At 48.6% G+C, this 21,542-nt stretch overlaps 1 protein-coding gene across 1 annotated transcript in view; it reads right to left on the reverse strand.

The window, feature by feature from the left end:
- Positions 1-21,542, reverse strand: part of sdk2a (sidekick cell adhesion molecule 2a) — a 117,842-nt gene that overhangs the window by 23,289 nt on the left and 73,011 nt on the right. The window contains exons 2-21 of the mRNA XM_018757033.2: positions 17,653-17,812; positions 12,794-12,900; positions 12,177-12,324; positions 5,961-6,094; positions 5,524-5,635; positions 5,246-5,436; positions 5,014-5,097; positions 4,619-4,813; positions 4,238-4,354; positions 3,828-3,995; positions 3,635-3,737; positions 3,129-3,305; positions 2,830-2,966; positions 2,138-2,285; positions 1,764-1,904; positions 1,505-1,686; positions 1,258-1,373; positions 898-1,093; positions 461-559; positions 30-221 (exon numbers count right to left, since the gene is read on the reverse strand). Coding sequence (XP_018612549.1) covers positions 30-221; positions 461-559; positions 898-1,093; positions 1,258-1,373; positions 1,505-1,686; positions 1,764-1,904; positions 2,138-2,285; positions 2,830-2,966; positions 3,129-3,305; positions 3,635-3,737; positions 3,828-3,995; positions 4,238-4,354; positions 4,619-4,813; positions 5,014-5,097; positions 5,246-5,436; positions 5,524-5,635; positions 5,961-6,094; positions 12,177-12,324; positions 12,794-12,900; positions 17,653-17,812 — 2,907 coding nt within the window. The remainder of the gene's footprint in view (positions 1-29; positions 222-460; positions 560-897; positions 1,094-1,257; positions 1,374-1,504; positions 1,687-1,763; positions 1,905-2,137; positions 2,286-2,829; positions 2,967-3,128; positions 3,306-3,634; positions 3,738-3,827; positions 3,996-4,237; positions 4,355-4,618; positions 4,814-5,013; positions 5,098-5,245; positions 5,437-5,523; positions 5,636-5,960; positions 6,095-12,176; positions 12,325-12,793; positions 12,901-17,652; positions 17,813-21,542) is intronic.

Genomic DNA, 21,542 nt, shown 5'->3' on the forward strand with positions numbered 1-21,542 from the left:
AGGGAAGTTAAGGAGGTGGGTGCACTGACCGGGGGGCACTCCTGATGAGATGGTTGAGGACGACAGCTGACCCTGGCCCTTGGAGGTCATGGCGGCAACCTGAATGGTGTAAGTGGTGAGGGCGGTCAGCCCGGTGACACGGTACTCGTGGGTCAGGTTGGGCAGGTAATGAGTCACCCGTGTGTTGGTGCGGTTGTACTCCTCCCAGGAGATGCGATAGCCTGTGGAGAGAACCTTCCAAGGGTCACAACATGTTGGTCATGTGACACTCAGGAAGAAAGGAGAGGACCCTTCAGCTGAAACATTCACACAGATCAGAGAGCTCAAGGAACAAGGAGTGCCGGTGGGTTGTGTCCTTTGGTCTCTCGTAATGGTTTAGTGACCGTTATGGTCACATGACATAATGTATTTGACTGCCAGACTCCTGAAGTTCATCACACATTCCTGGGTGTCACTGCACCTGTGAGGATGCCATTCTTCTCATGGGGTTCTTTCCAGCTCACTTTCAGAGACGTGTCCAGGATCTCCGTGAAGCTCAGGTGCCCCACGGGGCCGGGGGCTGGTCAAACAAGAGCAACATGTCAGTGACGCGACCACATATTTCAGACCAGGTATCTCATGTAACATCCTCAGCGAGATACGAGCCCTAATAATTATTCATTCATTCACTCATTCATCCATCATTGATAATCAGTTGTCTTAAAGCAGGATCATGGTTTTCCAGAATCAATCCAGGAAACATAGGGTGCGAAGCAGGGCACAACCTTGAACAGGGCAGCAGTCCATTGTGGGACAATCACGTACACTTAGTCACACGCACACACGCACACAAACACATAACGGGCAATTTACTGGTGTGGCTGATGGGATTTACTGGTACCTATTAGCGACACTCACTGTCCTCATGTGTGCGAAGGCGCTGCGGAGGACTGCGGGGTCCATCCCCTGGTGTGGTGAAGCACAGCACTGAGGTGAAGTACTCCATAAACTTCTTCAGCCCTATAATGTAGCCCACGTGGACTGTGTCCTGGAAGTTGGGCCTCACAGTCACCACGGTAACCTCATCCTCCTGGCCAGGTTCCCATGCCAACAGCTAAATAATGAGAGGATGATTCCAGCAAAAGAACACAAGAATATGATATTAGGGGAACGGTTTGATATGAACAGTCAAATCTATTTGTTCCTTTAAAAAACATTAAGACGTTCCACATTTGAACACACACCGAGACACACGCTGCACAAATAGTGGCCTCCCACCTTGTACCCCTGGTTGATGCCATTGATGAACTGGGGACTGGGGGCAGTCCAGGTCAGGCGGACTGTCGTCGAGTTGACCGCCTCAGCCTGGACATTCCCCGGGGGCACTGTGGGCACTGAAGGACGAAAGGGGAGGGGACAAAGAGAGAAACATCTGTCCATCTGGGATTCGTGGATGAATGACCATGGGACTGTACGTGGTCCAGGTGAGGTCGGTTCTTCTTTCAGGCGAAGACCTGGTGCTCACCTCCCTGCAGCGTCCACTCTGTGACCTTGTGGCTGAAGGTGCCAAGCCCTGCTCCATTGTAGGCTGCCACCTCGATCTCATAGTTGGTCCAGATGATGAGGTCCTCCAAGAGCAGGTTGGTCTGGTCGGGGTTGGTGATGTTCTTGAACTGGTAGCCAACCGGGAGGCCAGCCAGGCAGTATCTGAGTCGGAAGGAAGGAGGACAGTCAGGAGATCTTTTTCACTCTTTGTGTGTATATAGGAGCTATGCATTGCTCACCGGATAATGTAGCCCTGCAGAACACCATTCTGGTGGCTCTCCGGTGGGGGCTGCCACTGAATCATGATGGACTGGTTGGTGCGGCCGCTGGCAATCACAGTCTGAGGGGGTGCGCTGGGGGGTTCTTCAGGAAGGGACAGTCTGCCAGGAACACGATCCATCAAATCCCACCCCCGTCCGCTTTACAACCACACACTTAACTGCTAATCAGGACCGACACTGTGTAAAAGAAACTGGACCGTAACCTACGGAAACAAATATTGTACCCTTGTATGGAATCAATTAAAAAACCACTGAAGGAAAATGAGAGCAGCTACTGTGGGGTTGATGTGACATCGCTGTGATGGCCATGGTGTCCAATCAGTGCCACTCACCGCTCCGTCTCCCGGCTGAACTGGCCCTTCCCCACGTCGTTGACCGCGCAGAGACGAAACTGATAGGACCGTGAGGGGATAAGGCCCCCAACTGTAACGCTGGTGGACTCGGGTTCGACGTTAGCCAGGAGGACAGTCCACGGAGCATCTGGGAAAGACACAGAGAAAGTTGTCTGCTGAGGGCAGCCGTCGTCTTGCAGTCTAAAGGCTCAGGTTCAAACCCCCTAACAGTGATTACTGGGTCTAATCTCAACACAGAGTAGGCTCTACAAGGAGCAGGTGGTGCACTGCTTAGAGCCACTGCTTTCCAATCACAGGGCTTAAATCCCACTCCTGCTGTAGTACCCTTCATCAAGGTACTTACCCAGAACTGATTCAGTAAATATTACCCTGCTGTATAAATAGGTAAATGAGTGAGTAGCATAGTGTACAAACTTCCCACATTCAATCAGTCACGAGAAGTCTCTCTGTTTCCCCAACAGGGTTCCAGTCCAGTTCTTAGGATCTGAGTATTCCCCAACGCACACCAAGCACCAAGTGTGCTCAGTTTACCCAGTTTTACCCAGTTAACCCAGTGTATTCGGTTAATCAGCGCACCAAGGTTTACCGAGTTTACCTTATATACAACGTACCCAGCGCACCCATGACCCAGTTTTAACAGTTTTACCCAGTGTACCCAATGCCCCACTCACTGTTCTCGGACACCTCCAGGATGTAGCGGATGAGAGGACTGTTCCCGTCAAAGGGGGCTGCCCAGGTCAAGTTGATAGCCCTCCTCTCGGTGGTGCTCAGAGCGGCCACCGGGTTCTCGGGGGCATGGGGGAGCTGCCTGTTTTGGGGCCGTTGGATTGGATGGGCAGGAAGGGGTACGAGGAGGGACAGCAGTTAAGAAGGGAGGAAGGATTTAGATGCAGAGAGGAAGACTGATTACAGGCTGAATGAGAATGATACAAAGAGTGTGCTGTTTGTGTGTGTGTGGGCACTCTCCCACCTGACTCTAAGGAAGGCACTGTGTGAGTCGTTGCCTCCCACAGAGGTGACCCTACAGGTGTATGTCCCGATGTCCCCGGACCACGTCTGGGAGATATGCAGCGTGCCATCGGGGTCCAGCCGAAGGCGAGGAGTAGACTCCACATTGAGGATAGAGCCCCCCTTCTCCCAGGTGTACCTGCAACACACACACACACACACACACACAACTGTGATTAATTCTAGCGGCGTCCATCTCCGCGGTTAATCCCCCTATGGCTGTGGTTAATTAACAATGTCCAGTCCCATTAGACCATCCGTTGCATTATCAGTTTCCACCTCATCAGATCAATGAGCTCGTTGTTGCTCACCTCAGGTGCGTTTCACCTGTCTCGTACAGCAGCAGGTAACAGCCCAAACACAGACATTTTTTACATCTTCTCGCACAGAGAGACAAAGAGTCGGAGATACAGGAAGAAAGAGCTGAAGGCCCACGGTTGAGAGAGGCCCATGGGGCAATTGTCCTACCTGATGGTGACACTGGGGTCATGGGTGACCCCGCAGGTCATGGTCGCCTTGGTTCCTTTGATGACACTCTGGTCTTGAGGAGGGCTGGTGATGCGGGTTCGAGCTGAGGGTTGAAAGGAGCGATACAGATGTGGTCATTTGACAGCTGTGGAAACCCTACTGGCACACGGTGCAGTACAGAGCACGAACTCACCCAGGACCACAAGGCTGGAGGACGCCTCGTCGATGCCACGCGAGTTGCTGGCCATACAGGTATAGGTGCCGGCGTCCGACACGTGGGAAGGGTTGATGAGCAGGCTGCCGGACTCCAGCAGTGTGAAGCGGGGCAGCTGCACGGAGCCGCTAGCCAGGACCCGCTCACCTGCAGAGGGTGGAAGAGCAAAAGAGAGATACCCAGCCAATTATACTACCGGGTGACGGCACTGAAGGGAGGAGCCTGGCTCATCTGAGTGACGACAGCATAAGTTATGAAATACTATACTAAGAGCTATGGGGGAGGGGGTCAGGTTAGACCATCTTACCAAATGTGTGTCATGGGGGCGGAGTTAGTTGTAACCCTTCTACCCAATGAGCATCATATAGGCGGACTCAGGTGCAACTCACCATTCTGCCAGGTGATGGCTGGCCGGGGAGCCCCGGAGGTCTCGCAGTGCAGGACAACAGGCATGCCATCGATGACCGTGCTGTCCGAGGGACCGGATGTGATGTTGGGGGCAATACCTAAGAGGGAGACAGGCGAGGGAGCCACCTTAAGGTAAATATTCCGGGTGAGAGTGACAAGCAGGAGGCAGAAAAACAGGCGATGGAGCCGAACAACTAAATGAGACGGACAGGCGAGAATGGTTCGGACGTGGGAATGAACCAAAGCGGTGTGTCTCTCTTTCAAGGAGCCCCAGACTGCGGCCACTTGAGCCTCCAAGTCTCAAATCACTTTGAGGCGGTGCGACAGCAGCAGATGAGAGAGGTTCACTGGGCGCAGCTTACTGGTGACAGCCAGGTAGGTGTTGCTCTGGATCTCCCCCGCGGGGTTGCGGGCGAAGCACTGGAACATTCCCGTGTCGTCCGGGAGCAAGCCATTGATCTGGAGGCTACCCCCGACCAGCACGCGGTACCGGGGGGTCTTCACTGGGCTGATGGGCACTGCATCCTTGTACCACAGGATCTCTGGCTGAGAGACACCTGGGAAGGAGCAGGGACAGGAAATAGGCACCTCTGATTGGCTGTTGGTAACCATGTTCAGCCAAACATTGTTCAAAAGTATTTGTGCGAAGAGGCAAAACATTCGTAAGAACACGCGTGACCGCACGCGCAGACATGCGTGATACTTTAAATGCATCGCTCACACGTACACACGCACTGAAAGACTCTCGCCGGCTCACCTCTGGCCTGACACGGCAGGTCTACCACCTTCTCCATCTCTGCAGTGATGTGTTTCTCCGGCTCCTTCACAAACTGGGGTGGCTCTGGTAAGAGCAACAAAGGTGTTTGTGAGTGAGTGAGTGAGTGTGTGTGTGTGTGTGTGTGTGTGTGTGTGAGTAACAAGGAGGGAGGGGGTGGAGAGATGAGCCTCACCAAGGACTCGCAGCGGACCAGTCAGGGCTCGGGACTCACCGAGAACGTGCAGGTACGCCCCGGCACTGACGGAAGCCACACCGATGCCGCGCAGCTCCGCCTCACACTCATAGAAACCACTGTCGCCCACCGAGGGGCTGGAGACGATCATTCGGCGTCCAAAGTCGCTTACGCCACTGCTCAGTGCCGCGCCATCCTTACGCCAGGTGATGACCAGCTTACTGAGGGGCCTTGGAGAAGATGGAGGGGGGAGGGGTTATGCTCAGGACACACCGACACACAGACACACGCACACAAACCCGCGTCGCATCACGTACCTGGCGTTAGCCACACACTCCATGGTGGCCTCCGCGGTCCCGGCCACCACGCTGGTGTTCTTCGGCGGAATGATGACGACGGGGGCGATGGGGTCCGCAGGCCCGCCCACGCCTGCGCAAAGGCACGGCGGACAGCAGGGGTCACACGTCACATGAAGCAAACACACGCAGCCGCTCGTAACGACTCAAACTGTGGCCGATGACCGATGGCGTCCTGATTGCCAGTTCCACTAGAGGGAGCCACAGCTCCTACGTTTCTACATGGTCGACGCCACCTGTTGATTTTCGCCGCGATTTCGTCTTTTGGGAGCGAACGTGTCCCGCTGAAGCAGTCTCGCAGGGAGCTGATTTACGTGAACACACAGGTGTGTGTGTGTGTGTGTGTGTGTGTGAGTCTCTGTTTGTCTTAACATGCTTGCGTGTGCGCCGATACTCACTCTCTACAGTGAGAGTGATGGGCTGGCTCGTCTTGTTTTCCCCGTTCTTGTCATTGACGGCCTGCGCGTAGTAGCGCCCTGTGTCTGTGCCCATCGTGGACAGGATCACCAGGGCGTTGTCCAGTGTGATGGAGCTGAAGGACACAAGCAGGTCAGAGGTGACGGGGACATCTGTGTAGGACAGGAACCTGGCTGCGTAGGGGTGGCTCATGTAACATGTCATTATCCACATTTTCCCCTCTATTTCGAACACCTTTTATACAACCCCTGGCACAACCAAGCAGCCCTTTTCGACATCGTACCTGGAGGGCCGGTTTTATCATCGAACCTTGGAATCTTGGGAAAATGTGATGAAAACCATTGCGTAATTGTGAGGAAAGACTCATTAGAAAACCGAAAATCTGATGCCTTATATATTATGCAAACATCACATGACACTTCGCTGCCCCGTGTCTTCGAACAGCAATTTGGTAGGCAACATTCTTCTGTGAAACAAACTGTCGCAGTAGACAGCAAATACACATACACATCATCTGAAACCATCTGCCCCGTACGGAGTCGCGGGGAGCTGGAGCCTAACCCGGCAACACAGGGCAAGAGCTGGAAGGGGAGGGGACACACCCAGGACAGGATGCCAGTCCATTGCAAGGCACCCCAAATGGGACTCGAACCCCAGACCCACTGGAGGGCAGGACCCACTCAAACCCATTGCGCCACCGTAACCCCCGTATACAGTAAATGATATGAATCAATTTATTCCCTTAAAGACCCTCAGTCTCGACAGTTTGTTCAGTTTTCAGTCGTTCAATTATAAATTTGGGTTCTGTGCAAATATAAGCTTCACATACTGTGTGTGTGTGATCATAAATTATGAGATTAAATATAACACATATAAATTCAAGTTATACTTTCCTTTGATTATCTGCATGCATTTATATTCGAGTGTGTGTGCCTTTATTAAGTTAGAGACAGAAGTCTAAGGGATGGCGGATCGATTCTTGCTTAGGGTCCCGGCCCGGCGTACCAGTGCCGTGTGCGTTTCCGCACGTGTGGTCCAACCGGTGTGAAGACAGACCCTCCGACACGGAGGCTCCCTCAGCCCGCCCCGCCCACCTCTCCCCTCTGCAGCTCCGCCAGATGAACTGCTAATCTGCTGCTAAATAAATATCAGTCATGCAGCTGTAACTCCTCAGACAGGGGAGAGACAGCAGAGAAAACACATCCTCCCTTTCTCTCACCACCCGATACACATATGGGCTTGCAGACACACACACACACGCATACACACACACACACACACACACACTTAGTGAAATATGCATGCTTCTTTAACATTTATTCATTTTGTTGATGCTTTTCTCCTGAACAACTTACAATGATAAGACACCTACAATTACTTAGCTATTTACACAGCTGGGTACTATTACTGTGCCAGTTTAGGGGACGTTCCTTGATCAAGGGCGCTACGGCAGGAGGTGGAATTTGAAGCTTCAACCTCCAAGTCCAAGGGCAGCAGCTCTAACCACTACAACACCTGCTGCCTCCACTATGTTTCTGCACACTTCCCCCCTTCACCACATTCCCCGGCTCCCAGGACGCTCAGAGAGGGCTGAAACCGGCAGCCGAGCCAGGAGGGGCTGCCGTGTGTATTAGTGCAAGGGAGCCCTCATTAGGGGAGATTAAAGCAATTCCCACAGCATCCCGGGTGCCTCTGGCCAGGGAGACGGTCTTTCTGTCCAACACAATCACCCCGTTTAACGCCGGCAACTGTCTGCGGGGCGAGCGGCGCGCACCCTCGGCCAAAGCGGCTCGCAACACGTCTTGGGCTGCGTGCCCAGCTCTGTTTCCCCATTAACACAAATGGGATTTAAATGCAGGGGCTGATGGGGAGGAGTGCAATTAAGTATGTTGCTCAGGGCTAACTCAGCAGTGTCCCGGCTGGGGGTAAAGTGCGTCGCTCAAGGCTACCACAGCAGGCTCCCCGGAGGATGGGCTTAAGTAACGCTGCTCGAGGCAACCGCAGCGCTTCCTCGATTGTGGGTTAAGGACATCGCTACAGGCAACTGCAGTGCTGTCCCAACGGGGGGTTAAGCACCTCGTCCCCTTGTGGCGCAGCGGTGGCCTGTATGAGATGAATTACCGAATCAAATAAATACAGGGAAACCGACATGCGCTGTGGCGCGGATTCACTTTCTGGATGCTTCGACGCCGGGACTCTAGTTCGATGTAACCCTGCACCGGCCTCTCAGCGGAAACGGATCCTGCATGTTTGCTGGCTGCAGAAACATCTTCATAATGGGCTCCTTAAAAAGCAAGCGCCCAATTTAGAAAATGCAATGTTTTCTACTATTCTTGCGCCGCTGTCTACAGTATTCTACATATCTCACCCTTGTCAGTGCTATTCTTAAGCACTTATGTGCTTAGCAGACATTTTCCCCATTTCCAGAGTTGCTTACGCAGCGCGCAGTTCCACCACAATTCTATAATTCTGTCCATTCACAGAGCTGTTTATATTCCGAGTGAGACAGTTTGGGGCGAATGTACCACATATCAACACACTGACAGTAATGGCCAAGCTTCATGTTATTTTCAAGACATTTCCTCCCTCTTCCCAATCGCTCTCAGGAGATCTACAGAGAGACGCCAGCTAAGACTGGAACCTGGCGTGTATTGGGTCTCCTATAGGACTAATCTACAGTCTGGCCAAACATGTGGGCGGGAGAGTGAAACGTGCGAGTCCACCTGGGCAACACCTGTATGGGACAAGCTGAAGAGAAGAGTGAAAACAGAGCAACGCACTGACGTCTCTGGGATCTGCTGCAAAAGAGCTGGGGAGACATGGTGCAATGTTTCCTGAAGCACCTAGTTAACCAACTGCCTTGTTGACAAAAACTAGTTTCGAGTAAGTGTACTCAAACTTTTGACTGGCAGCGTAGGTGCCGCCGGACGGCAGATCTACGCGACTCAACAGACAGCTACGTACATTTCAGCCTGAACACCGGTAGCCCTGACTGACCCACTTAGTTTGGCCTCTTTTGCGCGGTCCCGACGGCCCTCTTCAGGACAAATGCATTAGCGTGCATTTTTCTCTGACACGTTTGCACGCCAAGAGCCGTTCTGCACTAACCCGTGGGGGCGGCGGTTCGGAACGCGCAGAAACGCTTCTGTTTTTTTTTTTTTTTTAATTCTCTCAACTATTTTGCAGTGTGCGCTCATTGAGTGAACAACACCAACAGTCAACTGTCCCGCCCCAGAAGCCGGTTGTCGGACAGCTGCAGCATCACCTCATATCGCACTAAAGGCAAATAATGAGGCACGACGTAATAGGCTGGGCACTGTAATTCTGCACCGAGCACCAGGGTGACTGAAGACTTCAGTATCACGACGTCTCTATGATATTATTATTGTTCACGTTGGGATCTCCTCTACGCTCTCAGGGGAGATACTTTTCCGAGGTTATTTCTCTAAACAGGCAAACTAACTAATCTGACAGAGCCTGCACCACCACCCACTCTCCCTTTCTCTCTAACACACACACACACACACACACACACACAGAGGAGCAGTGGCCAGAGAGCCAGACAGGTCGGTGTGGTTATTTATTCAGAGACAGTCACAGCTAAGCCTTTATCTAATTAGATCCCATGCTGGCCTGTCTCCCTGGCCTGCCACTGTGTTGGCCTCAAAGCACAGCACATGGCATTTAGCGACAGGACCCCGCTGGAGAACATCTCACGGAGGGAACACAACTGACTGGTCCGTAAACCCAAAACTTTGATGCTTACAGGCTGGAGGTGGATGTGGGCTTCTGCACCTCCTTCCGTGGCTGGGCGAACGGCCAAGCGTGCGGGAACGGTGCCGGAATATTCTCCTGGCTCAAACACCCTAGATCCGCATAGCTTGTTTCACTGTGACTCTGGCTTTGGGTTGTGATCGAGCCATGAAGTGGGAGGCGGAATTTGTGACGCTCAAAAGAGGGCTCTCATTCTCAAGGCAACTTGTCCAGCAGCTCCCGTCACATTGTGCGTTCCACAATATGCTTGCGGGTGTGTGTGAATGTGTCCATCTGTTCACGTGGGTGCGCTTGCGGCTCGTCATTCAGTATATTGTTGGCACAGTGTGGCTGGTGGAGATTTTTTTTCTTAAGAGCTGCCCTCAGAGGACTTTGCGAAAAGACCTTGTCCAGGAGGCCCATAGCAAGAAGAGGGAGTGAGCTCCATAGAACAAGGACAATAGCAGCTGTCCAACTCCATACCTGGACGCTGAGCAAAGAGCCTTGGGAAGTTGCGCCAGTGCCGAGATCACCTGTTTAACGCTTGGCTGCGACCGGGGAAAAAAGAAAAACCTTGCGTCTAAGGCAGGCTCATTTCAGCCGAGATGTTGCACTTCAAATGGCTCCTGCGCCCCGGGCTGCTTCGGGATTAGCCTACCGCTACTCGGGAGGTGTACACGAGGTCAGGAAGTTGAACGCATTCAGTGTGGATTAAAAGATTAGGCCTGAGGTCCACTTGTCACCTCTCCCCCCCAAACCTTCCGGTGACACGAGCAGATCGTTAAAGACAGGATGCTAATTGATTGCCCGGAGTAAACAGATTACCGTAATTATAAACAAGTTTAGTGAGTCTGCTCAGGTTAAACACCAGTGCAGCGGTCTAAATTATATGCCAACAAAGGCTTTCAGTTATGTTCCCTGATCAATGTTCAATTACGGAACCGGAAGGTGAAAATAACAGCTTTTTCCACCTTTTTCTACCAGCTGGAGTTTCGGCACATCGCATACTAATCAGTAAATGACGGTGTGTGTGGGTTTCAAGTGGGTCGTGGTGTGTGACGCTAGAATGAACAGACACACCTAGACACACAGGTGGTCCCACCGCAGCCATCAGCATATGTTTCATTTAAGCCTCTTTTAGATGCTGAAAATGGCAGAGGAACAGAAGAGGGGCACAGAACCGATGGTGGCAGACAGGAATGGAAGAGGAACAGAAAACTGGATGTGGACAGGAATGGAAGAGGAACAGAGAAATGGATTGGGAAGGACAGGAATGGAAAAGGACAGGAGAAAGTAATGTGGATGGAACTGAATGGAAAAAGAAGAGTAAACTAGACTGGGATGGTTAGGAATGGAAAAGGAACAGAGAAAGGAATGTGAACGAACATAACAGAAGAACAGAGAACTGATTGGGAAGGATAGTAATGAAAGGTACATGTAACTGATGGGGACCGATAGGAATGGAAATCGAAAACCGGTGAAGGTGGACAGAAATGGAAGAAGAGCAGAGGATGGGAATGGACAGGAGTGGAAGAACAGAGAACTGATGGGAATGGGATAGGAATGGACAAAAAAAACGAAAGAATCTAGAAACTGATGGGGACGGATAGGAATGGAAAAGGAATAGAGAAACTCTAGGGAAATGAAAAGAACGGACATGGACAAAAGGGAATGGGGGAGGAAGAGATCTTCACAGGGATTAAGATAAATGAAGCAAGAAGAGAGAAGTTGACGTGGCCGGAGAAAAGCAGATCCCCCGCCATACGCCCCCCACGCAGACCTCCAGGCCCAGTGGAATCAGTACGCCTGGGCAGAAGAGGCTGCTGAGCATGGAGTGCCTCGGGCTGAAATTAGTTCTGCTCCCACGGGGACTCTTGACCAAAGTGGCTCTGCCCAAAATGACTGTCGCTTCAGTCTTCTCCTCCTTTAGCGGAAGAATGGAAAACAAAATGAAAAACCTATTCTGGTTTCCAGCAGCAACCACCAGCACTCCGGCTTATATTGTCCTGTCTCGTCGGAAAATTGACCTGGTAAACAAGTGTCCTGTTGCCTTCTCTTTTTCATTTGGAATAAAAACGGAAATGAAAACAGAGCAGGAAAGGCCGGGAGCAGATGTCCGTAAGCCGCGCAGTCGGTGTCGGATTTAAAAGTAATGCTGTTTGGCACGAGGCCGGCCTCTTCTCGCGCTCACGAACACAGCATGGATGGATACACATACGGACACCTACACATGTGCTTACCCACACACGTGCACGCACGCAAACGGTGAAACAGGAAGTGGGGAAGCTGAATGACTGCTACTAAGAGTAAGATCAAACTCCATTGTGGTATCTTGTCCTGAAAACACACACATTTTCAAAGAGAGCAAGAAGGGCCTCCACTCAGCCACAGCGCAGCAGCGATGAACAAGCTGTAGGGCCCGAAGGAGGCTGAAAGAAACTTACATGCGATTAGTGGGTGGGATCTTACGACCATCACGGAACCAAGTGATCTGTGGGCGGGGGAAGCTGTGGATGTGGGGGGCGGGAATCTCTGCGGCTTCCCCCGGAAACACAGTCTGGGAGCGATCCCCCTCGTCGAAATCGCCCATATCTGCGGGTCGAAAACAGAGGAAGGGAGTATATCAAAGTTGCTGCACCTTTCTGTCACAGAAAGACCCAGACGGTACATCTGTTTGAAGATACACAGCTGGACGAAGCAAAATCCATTCCACAACCTTCAGATTGCCAGGCGTTCCGAAGAGAGGTTCAACATTACACCAAGCTTAGATCAAATGGCTACTTATGCCACATCAAATGGCTGATTCAATTACAGTGGAATAATAATTATCCGAGCAAAAAACCCAATTTTGACAGTGAATTTCATTAAACACTGATGAAAAATTTCAAGGTTAGTGCTCCTCTGGCGAGGTGAACTGGTCATTTTGATACATAGCACTGTAACTTCACCTGGAAAATGTGACATCGTGCATCTCGCGCCTATTCACAGAAAGTACTGCACCTGCCCGACTGCTGTTATTCCAGCCCGTAGCGCCCTCTGCGGAGTGGAGTATTGCACTTACACGCCACTTGTACTTCCGTCATCCTCTGCATGATGGCTCCGATACGGTTCCGGACTATGCAGCGGTAAAAACCAGCGTGGGTTCGGTCCAAAGAGGGGATCACATACCTTATGAAAAGACACAAAGCCCCATATTAGAACACTTCTGTGCCACAACGTCTCGGTCACTTAGAAGTCTGAGGATCTTCTCTACGAATTTGGATCCTTCCCTTTATCATCATCCGTGCTCATCCTTGGGTTCTCAGGGCTCCTCGGAAGTTGACTGACTATGGAGGAATCATCTCTGAACTACTGTCTGGAAAGACACCTATGGCCCCTGACGCTATGATACCCTTGAACTCGGCAGTCATAATCTAGAAATGCTCCGTTTCCAGAGATAAACGTCATACACTTCAAAAGACAGTACCCCAGCTCACATCCTGCACCCTACTCGTCTCTTACTGTTCCTTTACTCAGGACCATCCAACCTCTTTGCCCTGCTGTTAGGTGATGGTGCTATCACTGTACAGACTGATCCAAGATTGAAGCGTCCACTCAAAAATCATCATGTTTTCCTGCACAGAACCTGTCCGGACCAGGTAACAGCACTGTACTAACGTGAACACAGCCCGGTTTATCATGAATGCCATCTTTTCGGCAAAACCTACAGTACCAGCCATAATTGAACTTAAAAAGAGAATAGATTTCATGCTTTAGAAGCCAAGCTCACAGTTAGCAATGTCACGTTAAGCGCCTCTCGAAATGAAAGAAAAACTCCCACTTGCATACAATGCACACAATAATGAAAGTTTGAAAATTCAGAGTGAAGGAATTATAATAAAGCGTGACAAAATCTATTCCCTTGTCTTTCTGGCTGATTGGGTTTCTAAAATAACCGCGTGCCTCGTTGACTGTTTCCATTCAAATGTGGTAATTTATACTTTAAGTCTTACAGATACACAGGTGGTGCTGTCTGCTGTAACTAACCCTGAGCCTGTAACTTATAACCCTATAACCCTGCCTCTAGTTTTTCAATAAAACCCCCACCCAAGATACAGCCCTAACCCTAGTCATAATCCAAAGCTTCGAAAGCATAATCCACCCAAAGATCGCAGGCTCGAATCCCACCTCCAGCTGTAGTACCCTTGAGCAAGCTACTTGCCCTAAATTTCTCGAGTAAAACTCCCCAGCTATATAAATCGGTAAATAATTGTAGGAAGCTTAACATTGTAAGATGTCTCAAGAAAAGCGTCAGCTACACGAATAAAAGTAAGCCTTGACCCTTACTGAGGTTATGTCTTTACTAAGTACGGTCAAATTGAGTGTTAACTCTTGGAAACCACACATACATGGTACTTCTTGAATATTACCACAAGCACATATAGAAAGTACTTCTTCCCTCTAGTCTTTTCCAAAGGCTAGGAAAGGGTGTGTCCATCGTCACTGTGACTGAGACCATCAATTTAGTTGCTGGTCATCCTCTTCGCTTTTTCCTTACCCTTTTTTCAAGCATTACCATCTTTTCAAGAGAGACCAAGCTCCGTATGTTGCGTTCAGAGTATGACGATCTCAGTGGCATCATTTCATTTTCCAATGACACTCATGACTTGAGTTCATCAAAGATCTGTCTGTTTATATCGTTGGCTGTCCATAGTGTCTCGAAAAGTCTCCTCCAGCGCCACAGATCAAAGGAGTCCATGTTTTTCCTGTCCTACTTTCTAAATGTTCAGCTTTCACGTATAAGGTGTTATCAAAAATACCACTGCTCGAACAATTTTAATGTTCGTTGCTATAAATATGTTGCACTTTTAATGGTCTTTCCAGATCTTTCATTATAGCTCTACCGACTCTGAGGCTATACCACACTGTAACCCTATCTTTTAAAATGAAAGCCATTAACAAATACCACTGCCATTAACCCTCACTTACCCATCTTGTCCACTAAAGAACAGAGTTTTGACACCTTGTTTCAGATTGAGACTCCATCACAGTCATTAGACAAAGTTTTGAGCACACTTGGCTTATCAAATTAAATTTATTAGCCTCCAAACTCATTTTCCTTTCCACATTTTCTATTTCCTGTGTTTTGCAAGAGACTGCACAATGACTGCAGAATAAATAGGCTCCGGAAATGGCAAGACAGATTCTATCTGTGCCTTAGAGCCAAAAAGGTATTAAGTAAATGACCGAGCTCATTGAGAGCAGCAAATCGCTTGTTTTGAGAACCCCGCTCACCTCGGGGGTGGACGGAGTGCGGAGGAAACATAGCAGAGAGAGGCAAAAACAGAGACGGGGAGAAAGGTTTTGATCTTGGCAGTTTAAAAAGCCAATGTTCTCAAGCAGATACAAGGAGCACAGGCAGTGAAGGTGCAAGATGGAGCTGCAGTTAAGCACCTGCATTTAGGTCCATAGTTTTGAGATTATGCGCAGAGTGTAACCTGCAGCTAAAGGAATGGAGAAAGTTACCTTGTTTATTACAAGGTAGGCCTCCCCAACAGCACACCATTTAGCTGACATGTGTCATGCTAGGTGTCAGACTGGAACATGCCCCCTACGTTGTTCACAGTGACACCTACAGTTAACAGCATTCTCCTCCAGCGTATAAACCTCTCCTCCGAGCTTGCAGCATATCTGTATGAGCCGTGCAGCCCGTAGGATGAAAAGAAGTGGGCGACTCACAGTCTGTGCTCAGCCATTCCCAGTGGGTGTCATGCTTTGAGGGGGAGACATAAGAATTGGGTGAAATTGAAAATGGAAAAAGGTCCAAAGCAATAAAACTTTAAAGGAACATTACTCAGGAATCATTACGTACAGAATCGCCTTATATAAGAACAATCAGAGCACTCTTTCCACATATGTAATATAGAATTCATACCGGAGATGCGTGACAATATTTCTTGGTTTTACCTAGCTTTGCAGCTCCATTCCCACCCCCACATTTACAGGATCACTAGCCAACGGTGTAGTAAACAATGCGTTGTAAGCTATGATTGTGGAGGAAAAGAAGGAAAAAGGTGGGAAAAAAAATGAAAGATGAAACGTGCCGCAGCGGTTTTCGTGTGACATGGATCGAAACCACTAGCCCTCCGGACCATGACCTATTTGGGATGCAAGCTCTCAGCAGCCAGGAGAACCAGGATGCCCAGGTCTTTGGAGGGGAAAAAAATATTAAAAATTGCAAAGAGCTTGTACAGTGGGCCCCATCAGGTTAGGGTCACAGAACCGTGGAGAACAGGCACAGAACAGCAAAGCTGTAAATGATAAAGTTTTATGCAGCTACTCGTGTGATGAACAGTGATGCATATGGTGGGAAGAAACAAACGGACTGTACTTCAGAATCACGTGTGTCCAACTATATCTCTCTTTCTCCTAAGGCAATGCACAAACTGTATTTTCTACGAGATGTACATCGCTTTGGAGAAAAGCGTCTGCTAAATGAATACATGTAAATGTTCAAGTTCTTGCAGAGGCATCACGCGGCACCCAGAGAATAAGTGCACCCACCACTCCAGTTTACGCAGACCTTGACACTTCCTCCATTCACCTGATGGCAAAAAACATGGCAATCTCAGGCCCCCGCATTTCTTTTTATTACCAGCATCCATTGTGGGCTGTTTTTCAGCAAAATCATAATAAGCAAACAGAGTTTAATGGAAATAGTGTGTTCAGTAGACAATATCAGCTGCAGACAGGCTACAAAAGACCCCAATTTTTCATGAGATATTCTGCTAGGCTGGAAACTTACAGTAGCCATTACTTACTATTCTGGTCGTAGTATTAAAAGGTCTTAAATTTACATTTATTTATTTAACAGACGCTTTTCTCCAAAGCGACTTCCGATGAACTGTATGTAGTGTAATCAGCCCACACGCCTTATTCACCAAGGTGACTTACACTGCTAGATACACTACTTACAATGGGTCACTCAGCCATACATCAGTGGAACACATTCCCTGTCACTCACACACTACGGGTGAACCTGAACAGGATGTCTTTGGACTGTGGGAGGAAACCAGAGCACCCTGAGGAAACCCACACGGACACAAGGAGAACGTGCAAACTCCACACAGGTCGAACCCATGTTCTCTCGCACCACCCAGGCGCTGTGAGACAGCATCGCTACTAGCTGTGCCACCATGCTGCCCCGGTCATGTGAGCTTACTATGTATTACACCAGAGGTGGGAAACAATTTTTTTCCCCTGGCTAGTCCACCGCAGAAACGTCCACACTCTCATCACTATTAAAAAAAAGAGCTCTAATGATATTCAAAGTCAAATATATAGAAAGGGCTTAACATAGGCTTCTTGCTGTAAAAATATTTTCGGAATACCAGTGAACAACCTCACCTTGACATACGCTCAGAGTAATTAAAAAAAAAGCGAATATTTCTAATAAAATAATTTGGTTCACCTAAATTGAGTTGGCCACACATTTCTATGAATTGGCCACTTGGGGCCACTGGCCAGTGGGTTTCCCACTGCTGTGTTAAGACAGTATGCACACTGTACAGTAATATTAATGAAGGGTGTAAGTGAGTGTAACATCATAATAAAAATTAAAGTGCCCAAGTAAAACTGCCAGATATGGGAAGGAAAGAAAAGCATTTCTATGAAGTACTTGCAAAGAGGAAGGTGGAAACGCACAGTGGCACGCTTTCTTCTAACGTAGTAAGGGGCGATAATAACAGCGTTCAAAATAAAGCGACAACACAAAATTGACACGCTTCACCAGGAGTTCACTTTCATAAAGGATTTTTCAAAGGAAATAATAGTAATAATTATAATTAGTCTACTTTGCTGTGAAGAGGCCCTTTATTTCCTACTGCGGGGTGTATTAAACCTGCTGGAGGGGACAGAGTTGACAAAGGGAGAAGTGGTCACCTGTACTCCAGGGAGAAGCGGGTCAGCTCACTCCCGTTGTAGACCCACTTGAACTCCAGCGGCCAGCTGCCCTCAGCCATGCAGGTGAGAACCAACCGGTTCCGTTCCAGGTGGACCTGGGTTGGCACGGGTTCCATCTTGAAGTACGGAGGTACGTCATCTGCGAAACAGCAACAGGTCCGTGGGAGGTCAGGGTAATAGGTCTAGTGTGGGAGAGTGAGCTCTAGAACTTCACATGCACCCACAACAACTGACTATGGGGTGACCTGTGGGGGTGATTACTGTTAGGATTAAGCGAAATTAAAAATTTTGGAGAAAAAATATTAACATTGACATTTATTCATTCAGCTGACCTTTTCGCCAAAGTGTATTAAAATTCTACACCCCAGCACCTGGACTTGGATGCTGTTTACAAGCCAATGAGAGGTAAAGACCTCATGCAGCGGGGTCTCGGTTGAGCTGTATGACATGAGAATCCCGGAACCCGAAAAGGTCAACGGCAAAGGGTCAAGGTCAGTGGCAAACCAATCAGCCAATCACAACCACCCATTTATCAGGGTCGCCAGATACCTTAAATACAATGTTCACGCCACATCCCACCTTTTCCAGTTTCACTCTGCTTTCGACGCTCATGATGCCACTTTAAATGTCTGCGAGTAAAATAGCACCTAGCTCCACTTGCTAGAGTTGAACTAATCCTCCAGAACTTCCAATCTTTCCTCTTATCTGTAGCAAACCACAGTGTTAAACTTATATTAATTTACCCATTCATTCAGCTGGGAAATTTTTTTGGTATCAGTTCAGTGCAAGTAATTTGATCAAGGGTACAGCAGCAGGAGGTGGGATTCAAACCTGGGGGCCTTGGAGTCCAATGTTAGTGGATTAAAGGACTATACAACCTGCTTCCTGGTTGTCACTTCTAACAACAACAGAGCAGGTAATAACAATTTTGTGTATTTGTTTTGGATCTCTTGACTATTTCACTAACAATAAAGCATTGGCTTTCACAACCACTATGGTCCATAGCTGTGGAGAACTTAAGAAAAACCAGGCAAATAAAAAGACAGCCTCTATTTTAAGACACTGGAATCACCGCATGCATAGCAGTAGGACTTGGCCTGTAATGCCCGGGTCACGGCACCATTGCTAAAGGTTGGGTGTGGCCAGGGACTGAACTTGTGTGGCCATAAGCACGAGCACAACCTTAACAAAGCTCCTGGCAAGAGCACTGATGTAACTAAAGATCAAGACTCCTTAGCTCCAGGGAACAAATCAAAGTCTTGGTTGCACTGCAAAAGGCAACATCGCTGTTGTATGAGCTCGCGGCTGCGAACAAGGACTGACACCATCCTGGCTGAAGAGGTTCTGAGTGCCATACCTTTCAAAGCTAGGATGAGTTCGAGAGCCGTTCGGACAAAAGTGCGTTTGAAGACCTCCAGCCTGGTCTTGACACACAAAGGCAGCAACCTCAAAATGGGCCATGAGAAAGAAAGTCGCATACTCCGATGTTTTCAGTGTAATATCCAGCTTTATAAACTGGAAGGTATATTAAAAATGCTCTCGCTTTGCTGTGTAATCACAGCAAGTAAAGCCAGATAAATACTGTGAAGATTACCTGTTATTCTCACTTCAAAAACGGTCCAGTCTCTTTCTATTCAGCAACGAGACGGAGGCATTAAAATCCCCAGATTTTGATTGCGGGAAGGCTCTTAGTCACACTGTGGGTTTTGTTCTTTATTAGCGCTTCAGAAACACACTCGCACATGCACACACACTGGCGCTCCTGAAACAGGGAGTTATCCAGTCAGTTATACCTTCTAGCTTGTTAATGAGAACATCAATCAGGTACTAATGTTCGCCCTCCGGTTAAATTCCATAATTAAATGAAATCTCCCTGTTTAGCCAGAAAAAATAGCAAGATAAACTTCCTCCTTTGTTTCCTTCGTGGATATTAATTACCTTTCTGTACTTAATACGATCCTACAGGTGGCTCAAACCTTTCACACTTTCTGTGCTTTACAAACTCAGGCACAACACAGGGCTGATGTTCAGGGGATAAACACAAAAACATGATTAAGAAAAATGTAAATCTCATCCTCTTTAAACATTTCAAACCGAATTTGCTTTATGTAGAATTCTGTTGGCTGGTCACAAACCAAAACAACAAATATGAAAGTAACTGATCGCTGAAAAAAAATGTAATTACAAAAAAAAGAGACAGAAAATAAAAAAAAAAAGGATTGGAACACATTCGATCTGAACGTGCCTGCTGAGATCACTGGGGACAAATCAAAGCTCTTGCTGTGAGGGTTACTGCTGAAATGACTCCTGATTCCTTGTGTAGAGCACGACATGCTATGGTAACGGTACAATAATCTCATCCATGGTAAATGCCCTGGTATCTATATCCACCGTCGAGAGTCATGGCCACTTAGCAAGGCAACAATGTGTGATGTCTGTCACACAGAGCCTACAGGGTCTGGGGGACTTTGCTGGTTTCTAAAGATAGTGTGTGTATTTGTGTGTGTGTGTGTGTGTGTGTGTGTGTGTGTGTGTGTGTGAGAGAGAGAGAGAGAGTGACAGCATGAATGTGTTTTAGAATCCGAACTCCCACAAAACTCCTGCCCCAGCCTTCCTTCACATGACTGTTCTGAGTGTGAGTGTGTGTGTGTGTGTGTGTGTGTGTGTGTGTGTGTGTGTGTGTGTGTGTGTGTGTGTGTCAACCTGTCTGTTTACCCTCCTTGTTCTCTCTTGTCCTTCTAATGAGATCTGACTTCATTCGCTCATTTTTAAAAATAATGAAGATCAAACCCAAACCCTTTCCCCGTATCTCTCTCTCTCTCTCTCTCTCTCTCTCTCTCTCTCTCTCTCTCTCTCTCTCTCTGTCTTCATCTCCCAGGCTTTTTTTTTTTTCAAAATAATTTAAATAGAAAGATTTATTGGTATAAAATTTCAGTGCTGCCAAGCCGTAAGTGGCTGGAGATAAGAACAAATAAAGTTAGACACTGACTAGTTATTAATACGTTCACAACAGTGAAGAGGGCTGTAAAAATGACACAAGCATTGTTGGCTGGGAATACAGGAAGGACACGGTGCGCGGCGGCCAAAGGATAAAAACGACAGTAACGACACCGAAACCACACTGGGTGTCTTATGAGACATCAGAGGGCAGCGAGAGAGCCGCCGCCTCCTCCTCACTAAACTGTCCATTTTTTTCCCACAAAAGAGACCAAGAACAACTGTAAGCGTTTTTCATTATGTCTTTAGGAGCACGGTACGTCGTGACTCCTGCGCACCGCCTTCGGGGCGTAAGGCATGAATCTCTGTGTCAGCCTCCCCTTTCTCACGGAGATCACGTCGTGATGGCTGTACAGCGGGCGATAAGAACATGCGCGGCACAGAGCGGGCGATGCCATCTCTCTGAGAAAGGAGAATGCGTGATAAGGATGGGCGAATGGTAAAGACTTGATAGCCAGGTTGCAATCACTGCGGCTGATTTCCCACAGCCACCTGTCGTCTCCGGGTTGCGGTTCCCAGGCCCCGACTCACAGTGATCAACAAGAAGGACAAAGGACACGTTTTTCACCTTAGAAAAAGAAAATAGCAGTGTTGGTTGCCAGGGTTCATAAAATCTGGCAGCTGAATCCATGCTATGCTGGGATACTTGAATTAGCAGAAGTGTGGTCTGTATTTTGATTCACATTCCCACGTTCTCAATTTCACATGACTGGGATTTATCTGAGAGCGGTCCACCCTCAATTTCTGCCACGCGGAGCTCAGGGACAGCGAGCAGATGGAAATTTTAGGTTTCAAGGCACATAACCATTTCCTAATTTACTGTGAATGAAGTATGAGTTTGGATTCCACACACCCCGAAGAAGTCTGACTGT

The sequence above is a fragment of the Scleropages formosus genome, chromosome 8 (assembly GCF_900964775.1).
Source record: "Scleropages formosus chromosome 8, fSclFor1.1, whole genome shotgun sequence".
NCBI classification, from domain to species: Eukaryota; Metazoa; Chordata; class Actinopteri; order Osteoglossiformes; family Osteoglossidae; genus Scleropages; species Scleropages formosus.